Here is a 23,569-nt window from a genome sequence, read left to right on the forward strand (position 1 = left end):
AGCACTGTTTTGTTTCGTCATTTTTTTCTGTTTTCTGTCGTTCCGTAGCCGCTTCCAAAATTCATGGAGGTATGTTCCGTCTATGCAACTAACTGAAGACAGTTTGTTTATTACCATACGCGTTTCGCTTTTCTTATTTACAAGCATCTTCAGTGGCCTGTAATACATGTTTCTTTTTATACATATAGGAACTTCCAAAGGAGATACAAAGAACAGAAGTTTGGAAGGTGGGATGTTTAATCCATGGGAGGGTGTCGGAGAGATACTGAAGGAAGTGAACTGGCAGGCTCTTGAGGACAGATGTAAACTGTCCTGAGAAAGTCTGTTAACAAAAGTTTCTAGACAAGGCTTTAAATGGTCACTCTAGGAATCTGTCACCATTCGCACTGCCCTTCTCTGTATATGTTCAATATCCCCTATTAGTCCTATCTGGTACGGGTCCCACGCACTTGAGTAATCTTTTGGAATCGGTCCCACGAGTGTTTTGTAAGCAGTCCTAATATCTAGAATGAGATTTTCATTCAGCAGCGGAGTGTGCGCTCATATGAAACTTCCTGGCAGATTAAAACTGTGTGCCCGACCGAGACTCGAACTCGGGACCTTTGCCTTTCGGGGGCAAGTGCTCTACCAACTGAGCTACCGAAGCACGACTCACGGCCGGTACTCACAGCTTTACTTCTGCCAGTTCCTCGTCTCCTACCTTTACAGAGTACCGGCCGTGAGTCGTGCTTCGGTAGCTCAGTTGGTAGAACACTTGTCCGCGAAGGGCAAAGGTCCCGAGTTCGAGTCTCGGTCGGGCACACAGTTTTTTTATTTGCGTGTGTGTGTGTGTGTGTGTGTGTGTGTGTGTGTGTGTGTGTGACTGGCCGTCAACGGCTCGATGAAACCATTCCGAGGTATTCACCGTCAGTCACACTCGGTGATGGTACTAACAAATCTCTCATCTATCCTATCTTCTTTTTATATTCTTCTTAAAAACAACAAAATTTTATTTATATTTCAACCTCAAATTATTGTTATTTTGAATCATTCTTTGTAAATTTTGTAGATAAAACAAAAGGAAAGAAAACTGTAAAAAGATGAAAAACGAAAATTGTAAGATGTACGACCTGTTTTAAACATCAGGTAACAGGTCTATGATTTGGCAATAAATAAATATAGTCTGAACAGCGAACAGGTTTTAATCTCCCAGGAAGTTTCATATCAGCGCACACTCCGCTGCAGAGTGAAAATCTCATTCTGGAAACATCCCCCAGGCTGTGGCTAAGCCATGTCTCCGCAATATCCTTTCTTTCAGGAGTGCTAGTTCTGCAAGGTTCGCAGGAGAGCTTCTGTAAAGTTTGGAAGGTAGGAGACGAGCTACCGGCAGAAGTACAGCTGTGAGTACCGGGCGTGAGTCGTGCTTCGGTAGCTCAGATGGTAGAGCACTTGCCCGCGAAAGGCAAAGGTCCCGAGTTCGAGTCGCGGTCGGGCACACACTTTTAATCTGCCAGGAAGTTTCAGTCCTAATATCTGTGTGCGAAAGTAGGAACTCTGAATAATTCACACACGAGAACTAGCGGCTGTTTCACCGCTCATCAGATAAAACTTTCTTGCAACACAAGGCTAACACAGCCTGACCGCCACCAACGGCGTCCGAACCTAGACTCCCGTGCAAATAGCCGCTGTTCACCAAGGAAGCCTCGCTCAAGCACCACCGAAGTCAGTAAAAGTACTGAATGTGAAAACAGCTGAAATTTTTACTTTTTATAGCCGGCCTGTGTGGCCGTGCGGCTCTAGGCGCTTCAGTTTGGAACCACGTGACCGCTACGGTCGCAGGTTCGAATCCTGCCTCGGGCATGGGTGTGTGTGATGTCCTTAGGTTAGTTAGGTCTAAGTAGTTCTAAGTTCTACGGGACTGATGACCAGAGATGTTAAGTCCCATAGTGCTCAGAGCCATTTTACTTTTTATACGCATATGATACTTCAAATCACAAAATGGTTCATATGGCTCTGAGCACTATGGGACTTAACATCTGAGGTCATCAGTCCCCTAGAACTTAGATCTATACCGAAATATACCAAATTCAGGACAAGACAATTTGCAGACGAGATACAATGCATCATGACGAGCAGCTGTGCAAGTGAGGGATGATTTTAAATTGTATTTTGAACAAAATCCTGTAAAAATGAATGTACAGTACACTGCTTAAAAACGTGTTGTGTGCTCTTACTTGTGGTATCCTTTATATTGGCAATGAAGAAAAATTTTAAATTGTATGTTGAAGATAATCCTGCGCACAGAAAGTGAACAACACTGCTTAATAAATGTATGTTACACATGTAGTTACTTGCAGCACCAATTATATTCGCAACTTCCCCCCCCCCCCCCCAATCACGGTATGATATTAATCGCTTATGATAATTTTTAATTCTGTTGTCCCTCAATACACGCCGTTCTTGAACCAGCACTGATTAAAATTTCAGCCGTTTTAAGACGTGAAACACACTGCAAACCGCGTCGACTTCGCGCGGAAATACACTCCTGGAAATTGAAATAAGAACACCGTGAATTCATTGTCCCAGGAAGGGGAAACTTTATTGACACATTCCTGGGGTCAGATACATCACATGATCACACTGACAGAACCACAGGCACATAGACACAGGCAACAGAGCATGCACAATGTCGGCACTAGTACAGTGTATATCCACCTTTCGCAGCAATGCAGGCTGCTATTCTCCCATGGAGACGATCGTACAGATGCTGGATGTAGTCCTGTGGAACGGCTTGCCATGCCATTTCCACCTGGCGCCTCAGTTGGACCAGCGTTCGTGCTGGACGTGCAGACCGCGTGAGACGACGCTTCATCCAGTCCCAAACATGCTCAATGGGGGACAGATCCGGAGATCTTGCTGGCCAGGGTAGTTGACTTACACCTTCTAGAGCACGTTGGGTGGCACGGGATACATGCGGACGTGCATTGTCCTGTTGGAACAGCAAGTTCCCTTGCCGGTCTAGGAATGGTAGAACGATGGGTTCGATGACGGTTTGGATGTACCGTGCACTATTCAGTGTCCCCTCGACGATCACCAGTGGTGTACGGCCAGTGTAGGAGATCGCTCCCCACACCATGATGCCGGGTGTTGGCCCTGTGTGCCTCGGTCGTATGCAGTCCTGATTGTGGCGCTCACCTGCACGGCGCCAAACACGCATACGACCATCATTGGCACCAAGGCAGAAGCGACTCTCATCGCTGAAGACGACACGTCTCCATTCGTCCCTCCATTCACGCCTGTCGCGACACCACTGGAGGCGGGCTGCACGATGTTGGGGCGTGAGCGGAAGACGGCCTAACGGTGTGCGGGACCGTAGCCCAGCTTCATGGAGACGGTTGCGAATGGTCCTCGCCGATACCCCAGGAGCAACAGTGTCCCTAATTTGCTGGGAAGTGGCGGTGCGGTCCCCTACGGCACTGCGTAGGATCCTACGGTCTTGGCGTGCATCCGTGCGTCTCTGCGGTCCGGTCCCAGGTCGACGGGCACGTGCACCTTCCGCCGACCACTGGCGACAACATCGATGTACTGTGGAGACCTCACGCCCCACGTGTTGAGCAATTCGGCGGTACGTCCACCCGGCCTCCCGCATGCCCACTATACGCCCTCGCTCAAAGTCCGTCAACTGCACATACGGTTCACGTCCACGCTGTCGCGGCATGCTACCAGTGTTAAAGACTGCGATGGAGCTCCGTATGCCACGGCAAACTGGCTGACACTGACGGCGGCGGTGCACAAATGCTGCGCAGCTAGCGCCATTCGACGGCCAACACCGCGGTTCCTGGTGTGTCCGCTGTGCCGTGCGTGTGATCATTGCTTGTACAGCCCTCTCGCAGTGTCCGGAGCAAGTATGGTGGGTCTGACACACCGGTGTCAATGTGTTCTTTTTTCCATTCCCAGGAGTGTATCAAACAATTAGATCGTGTCCGCTTCGCCACAACTCGAGTCGCACACTGCCTCGTATGTGCCTAGGTGGCGTTACACGTGCGCGCTCGCCTAGGACAATTTGACCGTTGGCCGTTGTTTGATATTTCAGCGCGGTCGCTGCACCGCAAAACGTTCGGAACAGTTCGCTAACGTAGCTGCGTAGCTGCGTCCAAGGTCGCGTGTTTGTCATTGAATAAAGTGTTTCTTCCCTTTACAGTAGGCTGTCGTTTAGCCGGCCGCGGTGGTCTAGCGGTTCTAGGCGCGCAGTCCGGAACCGCGCGACCGCTGCGGTCGCAGGTTCGAATCCTGCCTCGGGCATGGATGTGTGTGATGTCCTTAAGTTAGTTAGGTTTAAGTAGTTCTAAGTTCTAGGGGACTGATGACCACAGATGTTAAGTCCCATAGTGCTCAGAGCCATTTGAACCATTTACAGGCTGTCGTGTTACAGATCCCAGTGCCTTGTTGACTTTGAGTTGACTTAGCTACATTGACTGGCCATTGTACCGTGTGGGAGTGTGTTTACTACAGCTCGTGGTTGTGTGTGTGTGTGTGTGTGTGTCGCTTCGTCATCTTACGACGCAACAGCTCGCGTTTAGCCAAGCACGCACGCGTTCCGAGAAGCAACTGAGCTTAGCCTGTTTACCTACCGCGGTTCCACGCGCTCGTGTTTATGTTCACAGCCACCAAGAGCGCGCTGTGACCTTGAAGTTGTTGTTCCGGAAATCGGTCACTTCCAAGGCCGTGACGTCACTAGCGATTGGCGGATACCCCCGTCTACAATAGGCGTATTACGAGGTGTGTTCAGAATGTCACGGCAGTTAGGTAATTTTGCGGCTTGTATTAATTCTATTCGTGCTATTTTTTCCGTCGTTGTATTTGTAAACATCACTGACAAGGGAACCTCCCCATCTCACCCCCCTCAGATTTAGTTATTATAAGTTGGCACAGTGGATAGGCCTTGAAAAACTGAACACAGATCAATCGAGAAAACAGGAAGAAGTTGTGTGGAAGAATGAAAAAAAAAATAAAAAATATACCATCTGAGTAGTCCATGCGCAAGATAAGTAACATCAAGGACCATATGTATTCAGGAGCGCCGTGGTCCCATTGTCAGCGTGAGCAGCTGGGGAAGGAGAGATCCTAGGTTTAAGTCTTCCCTCGAGTGAACAGTTTACTTTCTTTATTTTCGCAAAGTTATGATCTGTCCGTTCGTCCATTGACGTCTCTTTTCACTGTAATAAGTTTAGTGTCTGTGTTTTGCGACCGCACCGCAAAACCGTGCGATTAGTAGACGAAAGGACGTGCCTCTCCAATGGGAACCGAAAACATTTGATCGCAAGGTCATAGGTCAACCGATTCCTCCACAGGAAAACACGTCTGATAAATTCTATACGACACTGGTGACGGCATGTGCGTCACATGACAGGAATATGTTGTCGACCCACCTAACTTGTACACTTGGCGAATGGGTAAAAAGGTTCTTCTACCTTGCCCGATTTAGGTTTTCTTGTGGATGTGATAATCACTCCCAAAACAGTGATAGCATCGGACGGACGGACGGACAGATAATAATTGTCTGAAAATAAAAAATTACACTTTTCACTCGAGGGAAGACTTGAACCAAGGACCTCTCGTACTGCAGCTGCTCACGCTAACCACGGGACCACGGCGCTCCTGAGCTCACACTCTCCTTGATGTTGCATATCTTGTGCATAGACTACTGTTTGTATATTTTGCTTATTTTTTTTAATACTTCCACACAACTTCTTCCTGTTTTCTCGATTGATCTGTGTTCAGCTTTTCAAGGCCTATCCACTGTGCCAACTTATAACTAAATCTGAGGGGGGTGCGATGGGGAGGTTCGCTTGTGAGTAAAATGATAGCCACAGTGGCTATTTAGTTTGTTGTCAGCCGCCAAAGACCAACGGGTGTTTTGATAGTACTGATTGTTTATTTTGTATAAAAATTATCAAAAAATTTATATTGAATTGTGTTATAACTACACAACAAAGTACTGCAAAGTTTTAGAAATGTTAAACACCGCTTTTGGCGAGTGTGCTATGAATGAAACAAGGATTCGCGTGTGGTGGGATACGTCCCGGAAAGCTCTGTGAAGATATCCAGCGGACATCATTAGCCGACGAAGTCGTGAGAAATGACGGAGAAGTGGTGACGTACTATCCCCAAATCGCAGTCGGGAAAGTGGATGATGATGTTGGCACATCGGTTAGCTGTTTCGGGTACGAAAACTTGTTCCAAAATTGTTGAACTACAGATGGCTGAGCACTATGGGACTTAACATCTGAGGTCATCAGTCCCCTATAACTTAGAACTACTTAAACCTAACTAACCTACGGACGTCACACACATCCATGCCCGAGGCAGGATTCGAACCTGCGACCGTAGCGGTGGCGCAGTTCCAGACTGTAGCGCCTAGAACCGCTCGGCCACCCCGGCCGGCGAACTACAGATGAATGCGAGAATAGTTATATGAAGTCAGTAACGATGCAGAATTTCTGAAACACGTCAAAACAGGCGATTAAACATGGGCTTGCGGATACGACGTCGAAACTAAGTTCCATCTTCCCAGTGAAAATACTATAGATAGCTACAACACAAAAAAAACTGCACAAGTTGTATCAGATGTGCCTATGCCCACCAGGTTCTTCTATTTTAACGGCCTATCCATCACATCACGACTTCATGACACAAGGTCGAACGATCAAGAAGGAGTATTGCTCACAAGTTCAGTGATCGTGTTTGGTTTTCGGAGCCGCGCGGGATTAGCCGAGCGGTTTCAGGCGCTGCAGTCATGGACTGTGCGGCTGGTCCCGGCGGAGGTTCGAGTCCTCCCTCCGGCATGAGTGTGTGTCTGTTCTTAGGATAGTTTAGGTTAAGTAGTGTGTAAGCTTAGGGACTAATGACCTTAGCAGTTAAGTCCCATAAGATTTCACGCACGTTTGAACATTTTTTGGTTTGCTGGGCGCTCAATTGAATTTTTGCACATTCCAATCTAGCCACTGTCACGAATGATGAAATGATGAGGACAACACAAACACCCAGTTCCCAGGCAGAGAAAATCCCCAAACCCGGCCGGGAATCGAACCCGGGACCCCGTGATCCAGAGGCGGCAACACCAGCCACTACACCACTAGCTACGGACCACAAGCTCAGTGCCGTCTGCGTGAAGCAACCTGAAAGTAAGCCGGCAGGATCTGTGACGTAACAATTCACAGTTTTTACTTTACGATCATGCGCCTGGCCACATTTAGTTGCTGGTTCGCAAATTTTTTGGCCAAACACAATGCTGCAATGATGCCCAACCCTCAACATTCAGGAGACATGGCCCCATGTGATTTCACCCTGTTCCCAAAAATAAAGAAACTTAAAGGACCGTCGTTTAGCAGCCATATATCAGATTAAAGACGCTTCACTGAGAGAGCAACAGCTATACGAAAGACGGAATTTTTTAAATGTTCCGGGAGATAGAAAAAGCGCCGGCGTAAGTGTATACTATGAAGATGGTATCTGTTCTTTTGGACGTGTCCAAAAGAACAGATACCATCTTCATACAGTTAAGGCTAATCGGCCATTGACCTCCTTCGTCTCTGCTGGATGCACACGCATTGCCCCAACTCTTACGGCACTCGGTAAGATTGTCTGCCGCGAGTAATGAGTGTATGGGCAGGGGCACTACGAATGTAGTGTGCGGACATTAAGCTGGGCCGGACGCTGTGGCCGAGCGGTTCTACGGGCTACAGTCCGGAACCGCGCTGCTGCCACGGTCGCAGGTTCGAATCCTGTCTCGGGCAAAGATGTGTGTGATGTCCTTAGGTTAGTTAGTTTCAAGTAGTTCTAAGTCTAGGGGACTGATGACCTCAGATGTTACGTCCCATAGTGCCCAGAGCAGTTTGAACCATTTTTTTGAGCGAAAATCTCACGTTGTATCCTTGGGAGCTACTGAAGAGACTTTCACTAATGTATCTTTTTTCGCCTCCATTTCACGGTAGAGGCCATGTAAGATGTATATTCACATCGTGAATAAGTTTGCACCAACTCTTGTAGTCCGTCATAAAGTTTCAGTCCGTAGGGAAGTCCGATGTGTCCGCAGCTCGTGGTCGTGCGGTAGCGTTCTCGCTTCCCACGCCCGGGTTTTCGGGTTCGATTCCCGGCGGGGTCAGGGATTTTCTCTGCCTCGTGATGACTGGGTGTTGTGTGATGTTCTTAGGTTAGTTAGGTTTAAGTAGTTCTAAGTTCTAGGGGACTGATGACCGTAGATGTTAAGGCCCATAGATCTTAATTCCCATAGTGCTCAGAGCCATTTGAACCATTTTGAAGTCCGATGTCATCATGAAGATAGTAAAATTACAGATCGAGATTTTACTCTGCAGCGGAGTGTGCGCTGATATGAAACTCCCTGGCAAATTAAAACTGTGTGCACCGACCGAGACTCGAACTCGGGACCTTTGCCTTTCGCGGGCAAGTGCTCTACCAACTGAGCTATCCAACCACGACTCACGCCCCTTCCTCACAGCTAAGCCATGTCTCCGCAATATCCTTTCTTTCAGGAGTGCTAGTTCTGCAAGGTTCGCAGGAGAGCTTCTGTAAAGTTTGGAAGGTAGGAGACGAGGCACTGGCGGAAGCAAAGCTGTGTGGATGGGGTGTGAGTCGTGCTTGGGTAGCTCAGATGGTAGAGCACTTGCCCGCGAAAGGCGAAGGTCCCGAGTTCGAGTCTCAGTCCGGCACACAGTTTTAATCTGCCAGGAATTTTCAATGTGAAATTGATCACACCATATATCGAATGTTGATAAAAATAGCTCCATATTTATCAATCATATACAACGGCTCCCTTATAGAGAGATCCGTACCTAAAGGATAGAAAGTCGCAAAGTCACACCAATACCCAAGAAAGGAAATGGGAGTAATCAGCTAAATTTCAGATCAATATCACTAACGTGGATTTGTCGTAGGATTTTGGAACATATGCTGTGTTCGAATCTACATCTACATCTACATTTATACTCCGCAAGCCACCCAACGGTGTGTGGCGGAGGGCACTTTACGTGCCACTGTCATTACCTCCCTTTCCTGTTCCAGTCGCGTATGGTTCGCGGGAAGAACGACTGTCTGAAAGCCTCCGTGCGTGCTCTAATCTCTCTAATTTTACATTCGTGATCTCCTCGGGAGGTATAAGTAGGGGGAAGCAATATATTCGATACCTCATCCAGAAACGCACCCTCTCGAAACCTGGCGAGCAATCTACACCGCGATGCAGAGCGCCTCTCTTGCAGAGTCTGCCACTTGAGTTTATTAAACATCTCCGTAACGCTATCACGGTTACCAAATAACCCTGTGACGAAACGCGCCGCTCTTCTTTGGATCTTCTCTATCTCCTCCGTCAACCCGATCTGGTACGGATCCCACACTGACGAGCAATACTCAAGTATAGGTCGAACGAGTGTTTTGTAAGCCACCTCCTTTGTTGATGGACTATATTTTCTAAGGACTCTCCGAATGAATCTCAACCTGGTACCCGCCTTACCAACAATTAATTTTATATGATCATTCCACTTCAAATCGTTCCGCACGCATACTCCCAGATATTTTACAGAAGTAACTGCTACCAGTGTTTGTTCCGCTATCATATAATCATACAATAAAGGATCCTTCTTTCTATGTACTCACAATACATTACATTTGTCTATGTTAAGGGTCAGTTGCCACTCCCTGCACCAAGTGCCTATCCGCTGCAGATCTTCCTGCATTTCGCTGCAAATTTCTAATGCTGCAACTTCTCTGTATACTACAGCATCATCCGCGAAAAGCCGCATGGAACTTCCGACACTATCTACTAGGTCATTTATATATATTGTGAAAAGCAATGGTCCCATAACACTCCCCTGTGGCACGCCAGAGGTTACCTTACCGTCTGTAGACGTCTCTCCATTGATAACAACATGCTGTGTTCTGTTTGCTAAAAACTCTTCAATCCAGCCACACAGCTGGTCTGATATTCCGTAGGCTCTTACTTTGTTTATCAGGCGACAGTACGGAACTGTATCGAACGCCTTCCGGAAGTCAAGGAAAGTTGCCTGTATTTAATATTTTCTGGGTCTCATGAACAAATAAAGCGAGTTGGGTCTCACACGATCGCTGTTTCCGGAATCCATGTTGATTCCTACATAGTAGATTCTGGGTTTCCAAAAACGACATGATACTCGAGCAAAAAACATGTTCTAAAATTCTACAACAGATCGACGTCAGAGATATAGGTCTATAGTTTTGCGCATCTGCTCGACGACCCTTCTTGAAGACTGGGACTATGTGTGCTCTTTTCCAATCATTTGGAACCCTCCGTTCCTCTAGAGTTAACCTTGAAGGAAACGATTTATTGACACACAGTCAACACGGAGTCAGAAAATATCCTTCAAATGGCTCTGAGCACTATGGGACTTAACTTCTGAGGTCATGAGTCCCCTAGAAGTTAGAACTACTTAAACCTAACTAACCTAAGGACATCACATACATCCATGCCCGAGGCAGGATTCGAACCTGCGACCGTAGTGGTCGCGCGGTTCCAGACTGTGGAAAATATCGTTCTTGTGCAACTAAACTACCTCTTTATTCTCACCAGGGGATGTTAAACTGATCCCATATTTTTAGATTTACAGAACGCTTTTAACACCGTACCTGACAAGCGACTTCCAGTCAAATTGCGTGCCCATAGACCACCGTATCAGCTGTGCGACTGGATTCGTGATTTCCTGCCAGGATGTAGTAACTGATGAAATGTCATCAAGTAAAACAGAAGTAACGCCTCGCGTTATCCAACGAAGTGCGTTATGCTGTTCCCAGCGATATAGGAGACAATCTGAGCCGCCCTCTTAGATTATTTGCAGATGATATCATTCACCGTTTTAAAAAGTCATCAGATCAGTAAAACAAATTACGAAACGATTTAGAGAAGATGGTGCGACAAGCGGCTATTGACTCTAAGTCGTGAAAAGAGTGAAGTCATCCACATGAGCACAAAAGGGAATCCGCTAAATTTCGGTTACAGAATAAGACACAGAAACGTGAAGCCTGTAATTCAGCTAAATACCACTGCATTGATGATGACCTGCTGACACAGGTCGAAATCGGATCTGCGTTGTGACTATAAATGTCATATTAAAGCAACTTACTTCTACGACTGATTGCTGCTCTGTCTAACCCAATATAACCACAGTCTTTGCGTGCACCCACCCCACGGAGGGCAACCTGATGAAAATACCTAGGGGTTACAATTACGAATAACTTGACTTGGAGCGATTACACGGATAATTTTGTGGGGTAAGCAAACCAAAAAAATGCGATTTATTAGCAGAACAGTTAGAAAATCCGACAGGTCTACCAAAGAGACTGCCCACACAACGCTTGTCCGCCCTTTCGTAGAGTACTGCTGTGCGCGGTGTGGGACCTGCACCAGACAGGCTTGACGGAGAACATCGAAAAAGTTCAAAGAAAGGCAGCTTGTTTTGTATCGTCGCGAAATAGGGGAGAGGAGGTCACGGATATGACACACGAATTGGGGTGGCAGTCATTAAAACAGCGGTTTTTTCGTTGCGGCACGACCTTCTCATTAAATTTCGATCACCGATTTTGTCATCAGAGTGTGGAAGTATTTGGTTGTCTGCGACTTACGTAGAAACGAATGATCATGATAAGAAAATAAGGCAAATCAGAGCACGCGCAGCAAGATTTAAGGGGGCACGAAATTTTGACGGCGAATAATTCGAAATTTTTTTACTGCGGAATTCGGACGTATAGGCACTGAAGAATTATTACCCAAAATATTATGCGCGAACTCCAAAAAGTAACGATTCTGTGAACGTTTGAAGCCGAGCGTGCACGGACCGCCTAGGCGTTACAGATGAGGTTCAAAAAAATGGTTCAAATGGCTCTGAGCACTATGGGACTTAACATCTGTGGTCATCAGTCCCCTAGAACTGAGAACTACTTAAACCTAACTAACCTAAGGACATCACACACATCCATGCCCGAGGCAGGATTCGAACCTGCGACCGTAGCGGTCACGCGGTTCCAAACTGAAGTGCCTAGAACCGCTCGGCCAGATCGGACGACACAGAAGAGGTTGCCACAGTCGTTATCGATACCATCACGATTTGGGTAAACCTGATTTGCTGGAGCGTTACTCAAAATGTGAACGAAAGTTTCAATAGTCTGATTTGGAGATACGCTCCAAAAAGTAACATCCAGCCGAAGCGAAAATGTGAACTTTGCTTCAAATTTGACCGTAAGTCTATTCAGTGTAGGCCATACTGCAATAACGCATGTGGCAAACGTTCTTCAAATCAACATCGGCGAAGAAACGCGACTATTGCGTGAAGACAGAGACACCAGCGGCAAGGCGCTCAAAGACGGAGAGTTTTGAGGTCGAAAATGAGGGCTTATCAGGTCAAAGTAGCAGAATGCGGCCATCCACTATACCGTTACTATGGACCAGGCATCGATGATATCCCGTAAATTTCAAGCTTTGTCCCTTTTTTTATACAAAAAATTCTTGTCAAACTTAAAACACGTTTTTCTCAAAAACTTTGTTTTTCGGCATGGTTGTCGTCGCCCATACTACAATCTTCATCCGATTTTAGTAATTCTTGGTTTTCCTTGAAGCAAATTGAATTGTGTACAGTTCATCCTAGACGATTTTTTTGTATTGATATTTAGTATACTTTGGGTCAAAAAGGAGGGACCAAGTATTGTCATTTTTTTCGAATATCTATAATTTCACCTTCTTTTTTCAAATCACTATGACGAACTAAAATTACATCTCTAAGGCTCAGGGTGATACGTTGATGTTTCAGATAACCACAAACGGAGCTATAGCGACAACCCTCGATCTATCTCCTTCTACAGCTGCCTCGCGAAATCCTAATTACACAGTGAAGATATCAATATTTATCAGTAAAAAATACCAATAAAAACTTTAATATATGCTTCATTCATGGCAGCAAACCCCATTTGTCTACTACATTCCAGTACAGAGAAAAAAAATCCTGAATTTGGGCAATATTTTCGTCTGTCACCCTCTTGTTCCGCCGTAAGGGTTCGTTTATCCCACGCGCTGTTCGAGAGTGAAACTATAGAGGCCAGGCACTTAATTGTCAACTGATGCAGATGAACAGACACTCCGTCGCATTCATTCCGGAAGTATTCTGTGGCCACGAGGTGACCGTAGAGCAGACACTCACCTTGACTTCCTCCAACAGCTCCTCAGGTGTCATGCGTAGCCTTCGCGTCACGGAGATGCCGTACTCGCGCAAGATTTGGTCGCAGCTTTCGTGGACAGCGTCCGCGACCAGAACGGAAGCGATATTCACCGGCATGTCAGCGGTTTAGCAGTGCGCGTACTCGAGACACTGTAGAAAAGCAGACTTTCAACCACCCGTGTGCCCTCGCCGACAGCCGCGTCCGGAATGACGGCGCAGTGCCCGGAGCGTGGGGTTTTATACAGCGCGCGCGCGCCGGAGCTTCGCGCAGCGGCCGGTAGGGGCGCGCTCGTCGGCCACTTGTTGCGCGAAACGGTTGTCACGGGGTGAGGGGCGCGTGGTGTGACTGGGATGAACGGACGCTTGCGAAAGCTGTTGTCATGGGCCGGATTGTTGGCGTTATCTCGTCCGAGCGCTCGTGGGGTCTGACGCAGAACGGACAGATTGGCTCATTGATGGCCCACTCGGCCGCTAGCTCCACGCCGCCAGCGCGGTGCGTTAGCTCGCCGGCCCCCTCGAGCGAAATAATGCGTTTAATTATTGTAACAACAGTTCCATTTTACATCTCCGCTAGACTGCGGTCGGTCGGTTACTTCACAACTCGTAGCTTTTCCCACGTGACATCCCGGAAGCCTTGGAACAGGGCGGTCAAATGGATGCTGTTGATCTTGAGTTCTGAAAGGCATTTGACTCGGTATTACATACGCGGTTGTTATCGAAAGTACGATCATATGGGGTGTCAGGTGACGTTTGTCACTGGACTGAAGGTTTCTGCCGGCCGCTGTCACAGAGCGCTTCAGTCCGGAACCGCGCTGCTGCTACAGTCGCAGGTTCGAATCCTGCCTCGGGCGTGGATGTGTGTGATGTCCTTAGGTTAGTTAGGTTTAAGTAGTTCTACGTACTAGGGGACTGATGACCTAAGATGTTAAGTCCCTTAGTGCTCAGAGCCATTTGAACCATTTCAGGGTGTGAAGGACATGGAATGTTATCTTAGCTGGAGACTGATCGTCAGATGTAGAAATATGTTCAGGTGTAACCCAGGGAAGTCTGCTGGGTTTGCTCTTTATAATTTGTATTAATGACCTTGTAGAAAGTATTTATAGTAATCTCACAATGAGTAATGAAGCACTGTCTGAAAGAAGCTGCATAAATACACTACTGACCATTAAAATTGCTACACCAAGAAGAATTGCAGATGATAAACGGGTATTCATTGGACAAATATATTATACTAGAACTGACATGTGATTACATTTTCACGCAATTTGGGTGCATACATCCTGAGAAATCAGTATCCAGAACAACCACCTCTGAGCGTAATAACGGGCCTTGATACGCATGGGTATTGAGTCAAACAGAGCTCGGATGGCGTGTACAGGTACAGCTGCCCATGCAGCTTCAACATGATACCACAGTTCATCAAGAGTATTGACTGACGTATTGTGACGAGCCAGTTGCTCGGCCACCATTGACCAGACGTTTTCAATTGATGAGAGATCTGGAGAATGTGCTGGTCAGGACAGCAGTCGAACGTTTTCTGTATCCAGAAAGGCCCGTACAGGAGCTGAAACATGCGGTGGTGCATTATCCTGCTGAAATGTAGAATTTTGCAGGGATCGAATGAAGAGTAGAGCCACGGGTCGTAACACCTCTGAAATGTGACGTCCACAGTTCAAAGTGCCGTCAATGCGAACAAGAGGTGACCGAGACGTGTAACCAGTGGCACCCCATACCATCACGCAGGGTGATACGGCAGTATGGCGATGACGAATACACGCTTCAAATGTGCGTTCACCGCGATGTCGCCAAACACGGATGCGACCATCGTGATGCTGTAAACAGAACCTGGATTCATCCGAAAAAATGACGTTTTGCCATTCGCGCACCTAGGTCCGTCGTCGAGTACACCATCGCAGGCGCTGCTGTCTCTGATGCAGCGTCAAGCGGAACCGCAGCCACGGTCTCCGAGCTGATAGTCCGCGCTGCTGCAAACGTCGTCGAAATGGTCGTGCAGATGGTTGTTCTCTTGCAAACGTCCCCATCTGTCGACTCAGGGATCGAGACGTGGCTGCACTATCCGTTACAGCCGTGTGGATAAGATGCCTGTCATCTCGACTGCTAGTGATACGAGGCCGTTGGGATCAAATGGTTTAAATGGTTCTGAGCAGTATGCGACTTAACTTCTGAGGTGATTAGTCGCCTGGAACTTAGAACTAATTGAACCTAACTAACCTAAGGACATCACACACACCCATGCGTGGGGCATGATTCGAACCTGCGACCGTAGCGGTCGCTCGGCTCCAGACTGTAGCGCCTAGAACCGCACGGCCACTCCTGCCGGCCCGTTGGGATCCAGCACGGCGTTCCGTATTACCCTTCTGAACCCACCGATTCCATATTCTGCTAACAGTCATTGGATCTCGACCAACGCGAACACAAATGTTGCGATACGATAAACTGCAAACGCGATGGGCTACAATCCGACCTTTATCATAGTCGGAAACGTGGTGGTACGCATTTTTCCTCCTTACACGAGGCATCACAACAACGTTTGACCAGGCAACGCCGGTCAACTGCTGTTTGTGTTATGAGAGATCGGTTGGAAACTTTCCTTATGTCAGCACGTTGTAGGTGTCGCCACCGGCGCCAACCTTGTGTGAATGCTCTGAAAAGCTAATCGTGTGCATATCAGAGCATCTTCTTCGTGTCGGTTAAATTTCGCGTCTGTAGCACGTCAGCTTCGTGGTGTAGCAATTTTAATGGCCAATAATCTCGTGAAATCAGCGTAAGGATTCGCTCCTGAGTTCCAAAGTGGCACTGGTCAAAGGACTTACACCCACATCTACAGCTACATCTACATAGATACTCCGCAAGTCACCGTGCTGTGCCTGACGGAAGATACCCCGTACCACCACTTGTCATTAGATTTCCTGTTCCACTCGCAAACAGAGCGAGGGAAAAACGACAGTCTATACGCCTCCGTATGGGCCCTAATATCTCGTATCTTGTCTCTGTGGTCCTAATGCGCAATGTATGTTGGCCGCAATAGAATCGTTCGGCAGTCAGCTTCAAATGCGGAGTCTCTAAATTTTCTCAATAGAGTTCCTCTAAAAGAACGTCGCCTCCTCTCCAGGGATTACCATTCGAGTTCCCAAAGCACCTCCCTAACACTAACGTGTTGTTCGAACCCACCGGTAATAAATCTAGCAGCCCGCCTCTGAATTGCTTCCATGTCTTTCTTCCATTTGATCTGGTGCCGATCCCAAACACTCGAGTAGTACTCAAGAATGGGTCGCACTTGCCTCCTACATGCGGCCTTCTTCATAGGTGAACCACCCTTTCCAAAAATTCTCCCGAGAAGCAGAAGCCGACCATTGGCCTTCCTACCTTTCCCTCATATCGCTTTGCAGCGCCACGCCCACATACTTAAAAGATTCGACTGTGTCTAGCAGGACACTACCAATACTGTACCCGAACATTACAGGTTTGTTCTCCCTACTCGTTCGCATTAACTTACATTTTTCCACATTTACGGCTAGCCGTCATTCATCACACCAACTGGAAATTTTCTCTAAGTCGTTTTGTACCCTTCTACAGTGACTCAGCTTCCACACCTTACCTGACATCACGGCATCATCAGCAAACAACCGTAGATTGTTGCCCACCCTGTCCGCCAAATCATTTATATATTTAAATGTATCCACTGTTTAAAAGTCCATAACTTGCAAACAAATTGACGGAGTTGTCTCATTTTTGATGAAAGTGTAGCTTAAAGTGAAACTTAAAGATATCACTGTAGGTGTTCGAAATGGTCACCATTAACATTCACATACAAACGATGCCGCCGAACTGCAGCACGAACTACAGACGGCAACGTGTTCAGTTGGATATTTGCACACGAATGTACCATGGATTCTCGAAGCTCATCCAATGTTGAAAGGTGGCTACACGGAGCCACGGCGCCAGAGATTGCGCCAAAGAGTATTATTCAGCCGCCTCCACTGGCAGTGGCTGTCGAGGACTCGTAGTAGTCAGTGCTTGGGGAGAACTCGTAGTAGTCAGTGCCTGTCGAGGTCTCGTAGTAGTCAGTGGTTGTTAAGAACTCGTAGCAGAGAGTGTTTGTTGAGATGTGCTAGTAGGCAGTGCTTGCTGAGATGTGATATTGCAGAGTTCTGGTTGAGATGTGGTAGTAGCGAGTCGGTGTGGAGAGATTGTAATGTTTAGAGTGCTTTTCATCAATACAAACGAAGGTAAAAAAAAAAAAAATTTCTTTTCTCTCTCATTATTTCAGTGTCCTGAATAATGCGTCATTACAGGTTCAGTCAACAAAGCATCTGGCGTGTGTTCTTGTATTAGAGTGTAATTCTGGGTTTCTTGCGCAATTATAGTATTTCTACTTTTTTTCTATCACGTCAGTACAAATGGTATTTGAAATTTCTTGTCTTGTTGAAGAAGAACCGTGCCAGATGTGTACGTTGAGTCACACCCCCACACACAGAACAATTACACTTGTGCTTTGGTTTCGTAGGTTTTATAGTTGCTGGGGACTTGATTAATTAATTGTGTTAACGAAAATTTTCTTTCATTCTTTGTTGTTATTCTATGCAGTCAGATTGCGTACAAATACTAGTCAGGGCCAACCGTTTACGAAACAGCGTAATCGGACTTATAGCCACCAAAAATAAAAATCATTTTCAAATATTTTAATAATTAAGCCCCCATGCAATGTGCATGGCTTTTGTCGACAAACAACGTCCTTTAGTGTTCCCCACTGGTAAAGTCCAGAGGAGTTAGATCTGGGGAACGTGGTGGATGCTCCACAGCACCTCTTCGGCCCATCCATCTTCCTCGAGATACGCCCTAACACGATTTTGGTAGTGGGCTGGGGCACCATCTTGCTGAAAGTAAACTCTTCCCTCTCCATACAAGTCTCGGATGGCAGGTAAACTGGATGTCTGAAGCTTCTGAAGGTACACCTCACCGGTAAGTGTGCCGTCAAAGAAGAATGGCCCAATCGAGCTCCGGTAAGACAACACACACCACACATGAACTCCTGGCAAATTCACCGCTTTGTCTACACGGACGTTCGGATTTTTCCGCGGTCCAGTAGATGCAATTGTGGCGATTTACTGTACCACTGAGTTTGAACTGTGCCTCATCAGACCGCACAATCATCTCTGCAAACTCTTCATCGTTGCCCACCACTCGCAGTACTCCATTCTACTATCTGGGTCGTCCTCGTTCATTGCGTGTAGCCATCGTGGGATGCAGCACTTCCGGTTTACTGTCTTCAAAATTCGACGAACACTTGAGCGACTGTCTCCAGTTTCACGGGCACACTGCCTCACAGACTTCTGTGGTGAGCGAGTGGACTGTTGTAACACACGACGGGAGTTAGCTGGACTTGTTACTGTTACAGGTCGTCCAGATCGTTGTTTGTGTACACCTTTAACACAGCCTTCGGCTTCAAATTTGTTTCGAATGCTACGAATCGTTAAACGTGTCCGTGGATCTGTTTGATGCTCATTTCGCCATTGCCGTTGAACCTCATTAATGTTTTCGCCCTTAAAATACCACTTCAAAACTGACTTCTATCCATCGAATGTAACCCTTGCGCCAGCCATGTTTACTGGAGTACCTGGGTGCAACTAAGAACAAAACACTGACTATCTGGCGACTGTCATCTGACAAAACAAAACAACGCAATACAACGCTTGCGTGGCGATTGCCGGAACTACAAACTATTACACTATCAAAGATGAGACAACTCCGTCAATTAGTTTGCCAGTTATGGACTTTTAAACAGAGGATACATTTTTTTGGACCCCTCTGTATACAGAACAACAGCGGTCCTATCACACTTCCTCGGTGCACTCCTGATGATGCCTCTGATAATCAGTCGCCATCAAGGGAAACATACTGGGTTCTAATCCTTAAGAAGTCTTCGAGCCACTCACATATCTAACTGTACTCGTACCGTTGTGCGTTATTTCTGGTGCTGAGTTCCATAAAGTCAGCGACAGTCGATACTTGCAGTAAAAGAAGAATTTTATAATGTCTTTTCCGGAGCTGGCGTGCCTGTTGTTTCCACTAAGTTGAGGGAGTTCCGCTGTGAACCCTTAAACATCGTCCATACAGTCCTGACATCTTCCCACGCCATTTCTATATTTTTAGAGCCCTATAAAAAACTGTTCGTGTTTGTCGGTTCGATTCGGGCGAGGAGGTGCCAACTTGAGTAAGAGCGCGAAACCGTAGATAATAGCAAACATTTTTCATTCGCACTTGTCACTATTTGTACTGAGCCTTTCGTTTTCAAGGTTAAGGCTGGCCGCCGGCCCGAGTGGCCGTGCGGTTCTAGGCGCTACAGTCTGGAGCCGAGCGACCGCTACGGTCGCAGGTTCGAATCCTGCCTCGGGCATGGATGTGTGTGATGTCCTTAGGTTAGTTAGGTTTAATTACTCCTAACTTCTAGGCGACTGATGACCTAGGAAGTTAAGTCGCATAGTGCTCAGAGCCATTTTTTGTTAAGGCTGGCCGGAATATCCTCGCAAGATGATTGGGTTAATGAAACCTAGGATTTCAGTCACGTTCCTTGTGTTTGCAGCTGGACGATGTTGCCGAGCGGTTCTAGGCGCTACAGTCTGGAACCGCACGACCGCTACGGTCGCAGGTTCGAATCCTGCCTCGGGCATGGATGTGTGTGCTGTCCTTAGATTAGTTAGGTTTAAGTAGTTCTAGGTTCTAGGGGACTGATGACCTTAGCAGTTAAGTCCCATAGTGCTCAGAGCCATCTGAACCGACTTGTGTTTGTGTAAACACCATGAGCTGCAGAATGATCTTGAAACGCACCTGGCGGTCAGTGTATGGCGACACTTTGTAATGTTCCATGTGGTGCTCTCAGAGTTTTCGCCACTTAAAATCTGCGGCGCATCACTCGTGTTTAGCATGCTTTCTATCTTGTCCAATTGTCAAATACAAACGAGTAAACCAACAGGTAATTTAAGCTCGTGGCTGTCGCTGTATGACGAATCTTTGTTACTGTTCGTATGAGGCTCTCAGCATGCTTTTGTAGTAGAATTTATGGAGTAACATTTGTATTTAGTAAGCCGGCCGGTGTGACCGATCGGTTCTAGGCGCTACACTCTGGAACCGCGCGACCGCTACGGTCGCGGGTTCGAATCCTGCTTCGGACATGGATGTGTGTGATGTCGTTAGGTTAGTTAGGTTTAAGTAGTTCTAAGTCTTCAACAGAAACAAGAGTAACTTCAGGTGTGCCCCAGGGCAGCGTAATAGGTCCTCTGCTTTTTACGATTTACATAAACGATCTGGTTGATGGTATTGACAGCGGCTCGGACTGTTTGCCGATGATTCTGTAGTCTACAGGAAAGTAGTATCACACGAAAGTTGTGAACAAATCAATGAGGATTTGCAGAAAATAAATACGTGGTGCAATGACTGGCAGTTATCTCTCAATATTAGTAAGTGTAACCTACTGCGTAAGTTGTTGTTGTAGTCTTCAGTCCTGAGACTGGTTTGATGCAGCTCTCCATGCTACTCTATCCTGTGCAAGCTTCTTCATCTCCCAGTACCTACTGCAGCCTACATCCTTCTCAATCTGCTTAGTGTATTCATCTCTTGGTCTCCCTCTACGATTTTTACTCTCCACGCTGCCATCCAGTACTAAATTGGTGATCCCTTGATGCCTCAGAACATGTCCTACCAATCGATCCCTTCTTCTAGTCAAGTTGTGCCAGAAACGTCTTCTCTCCCCAATCCTATTCAATACTTCCTCATTAGATATGTGATCTACCCATCTAATCTTCAGCATTCTTCTGTAGCACCACATTTCGAAAGCTTCTATTCTTGTCTTGTCCAAACTATTTATCGTCCATGTTTCACTTCCATACATGGCTACACTCCATACAAATACTTTCAGAAACGACTTCCTGACACTTAAATCAATACTCGATGTTAACAAACTTCTCTTCTTCAGGATTGCTTTCCTTGCCATTGCCAGTCTACATTTTATATCCTCTCTACTTTGTATAACAAGGCGAAAATCCCCATTAATATATGAGTACAAAATAAATGATCAGTCCTTGGAAGCGGTAACATCAGTGAAGTATTTCGGTGTGGCTATTCGAAATGATCTCAAATGGAATGATCAGATTACACAAGTAACGGGTAAGGCGGTTTATTGGTAGAATCCTGAAGCGATGGAGTCCTTCAACAAAGGAAATAGCTTACAATACGTTAGTTCGTCCAGTCTTGGAGTATTGTTCGTCTGTGTGGGACCCTTACCAGTTGGATCTGGTTCAAGAGATTGAGAAGGTCCAAAGAAGAGCGGCAAGGTTCGTGACTGGTACGTTTAGCCATCGCTAGAGCGTTACAAATCTCATAGAAAGTTTGAAGTGGGACACACTTGCAGATAGACGACGCGCTAAACAGAAGAGGCTGCTCACTAAATTCCGAAATCCGATCTTCACCGAGGATGTAGAGGATATATTAGTACCAACAACTTTCAGATCGCGTAATGATTACCATTCAAAGATAAGGGGAATCAGAGCTCGTACTGAGGCGTTCAGACAGTCGTTTCTCCCTCGCGCGATCCGTGAGTGGAATAGAGGGGGGGGGGGGGGGGGGGAATATGACTTTGGAGCGAATTGTGCCCTCTGCCACACACCGCTTGGTGGCTAGCGGAGTATATATCTATGTAGATGCAAACTTACTCCATACGCTCGTAGCTTCGTAAACAGCCAGCACCGTGTCAAATGCTTTTCTGAAATCTCGAAATATGGAATCTGCCTGTTGCCCTTCATCCATAGTTCCAGTATATCATGTGAGAACAGGACAATCTGAATTTCACTCGATCGAAGCCTTCTAAAACCACGCTGTTCCGTGGACATGAGCTTCTCAGTCAGACCTTGCTCCAGTCAGTCCTAAACGACGCTCGAGGTGGTCTAAAGACAGCCGCCACTGGACAGCAAATGGATGGAAACCAGCGACTTGGAGTGGCGATCCACGCTGCACCCTGCTGCGGTCGGATGAAAGAGTTTGCGTGGAGCGAAGGCGTGGAGAACGTTACGAGCGATCGTGTGCGATGCCAGCTGTGGAGTACAGAACAGCTGGTGTTAGGGTTTTGGGGTGTTTCTCCTGTGATCCCCCTGTTGCGCTTAAGAAATCGATAAATGTGAAAGGACACGAACACGTTCTATACGATTCTCAACTGGATAGAGTAGGGGGGAACCATGAGGAGACGACAACTGTTCGTTTAATGGGCAAAATAAGAGCATATGGACTATCAGACCAATTGTCTGACTGAATTGAAGGGTTCCTAGATAACAGAACGCAGCATGCCATTCTCAATGGAGAGAAGTCTTCCGAAGTAAGAGTGATTTCAGGTATGCCACAGGGGAGTGTCGTAGGACCGTTGCTATTTACAATATACATAAATGACCTTGTGGATAACATCAGAAGTTCACTGAGGCTTTTTGCAGATGATGCTGCAGTATATAGAGAGGTTGTAACAATGGAAAATTGTACTGAAATGCAGGAGGATCTGCAACGAATTGACGCGTGGTGCAAGGAATGGCAATTGAATCTCAATGTAGACAAGTGTAATGTGCTGCGAATACATAGAAAGAACGATCCCTTATCATTTAGCTACAATATAGCAGGTCAGCAACTGGAAACAGTTAATTCCATAAATTATCTGCGAGTAGGCGTTAGGAGTGATCTAAAATGGAATGACCATATAAAGGTTGATCGTCGGTAAAGCAGATGCGAGACTGAGATTCATTGGAAGAATCCTAAGGAAATGCAATCCGGAAACAAAGGAAGTAGGTTACAGTACGCTTGTTCGCCCACTGCTCGAATACTGCTCAGCAGTGTGGGATCCGTACCAGATAGGGTTGATAGAAGAGATAGAGAAGATCCAACGGAGAGCAGCGCGCTTCGTTACAGGATCATTTAGTAATCGCGAAAGCGTTATGGAGATGATAGATAAACTCCAGTGGAAGACTCTGCAGGAGAGACGCTCAGTAGCTCGGTACGGGCTTTTGTTGAAGTTTCGAGAGCATACCTTCACCGAGTAGTCAAGCAGTATATTGCTCCCTCCTATGAGTATCTCGCGAAGAGACGGTGAGGATAAAATCAGAGAGATTAGAGCCCGCAGAGAGGCATACCGACAATCTTTATTTTCACGAACAATACGAGACTGGAACAGAAGAGAGAACTGATAGAGGTATTCATGGTACCGTCCACCACAGAGCGTCAGGTGGCTTGCAGAGTATGGATGTAGATGAAGACGTAGACGATGCACCCTTTCGTAGACTGGC

General features: G+C 46.7%; 1 protein-coding gene and 1 non-coding gene across 2 annotated transcripts in view; both read right to left on the bottom strand.

Annotated features, from left to right (window-relative positions):
* LOC126426679 (D-3-phosphoglycerate dehydrogenase) overlaps positions 1-13,450 on the bottom strand; it is an 81,627-nt gene extending 68,177 nt beyond the window's left edge. Inside the window, exon 1 of the mRNA XM_050088570.1 lies at positions 13,215-13,450. Within this exon, the coding sequence (XP_049944527.1) occupies positions 13,215-13,349 (135 nt within the window). The 5' untranslated portion in view covers positions 13,350-13,450. The remainder of the gene's footprint in view (positions 1-13,214) is intronic.
* Positions 573-647, bottom strand: Trnas-cga (transfer RNA serine (anticodon CGA)). The gene has a single exon. It is a non-coding gene; the product is annotated as a tRNA-Ser (tRNA).
* Positions 13,451-23,569: the final 10,119 nt, after the last annotated feature.

Source organism: Schistocerca serialis, chromosome 11 (genome assembly GCF_023864345.2).
Source record: "Schistocerca serialis cubense isolate TAMUIC-IGC-003099 chromosome 11, iqSchSeri2.2, whole genome shotgun sequence".
Lineage (NCBI taxonomy): Eukaryota > Metazoa > Arthropoda > Insecta > Orthoptera > Acrididae > Schistocerca > Schistocerca serialis.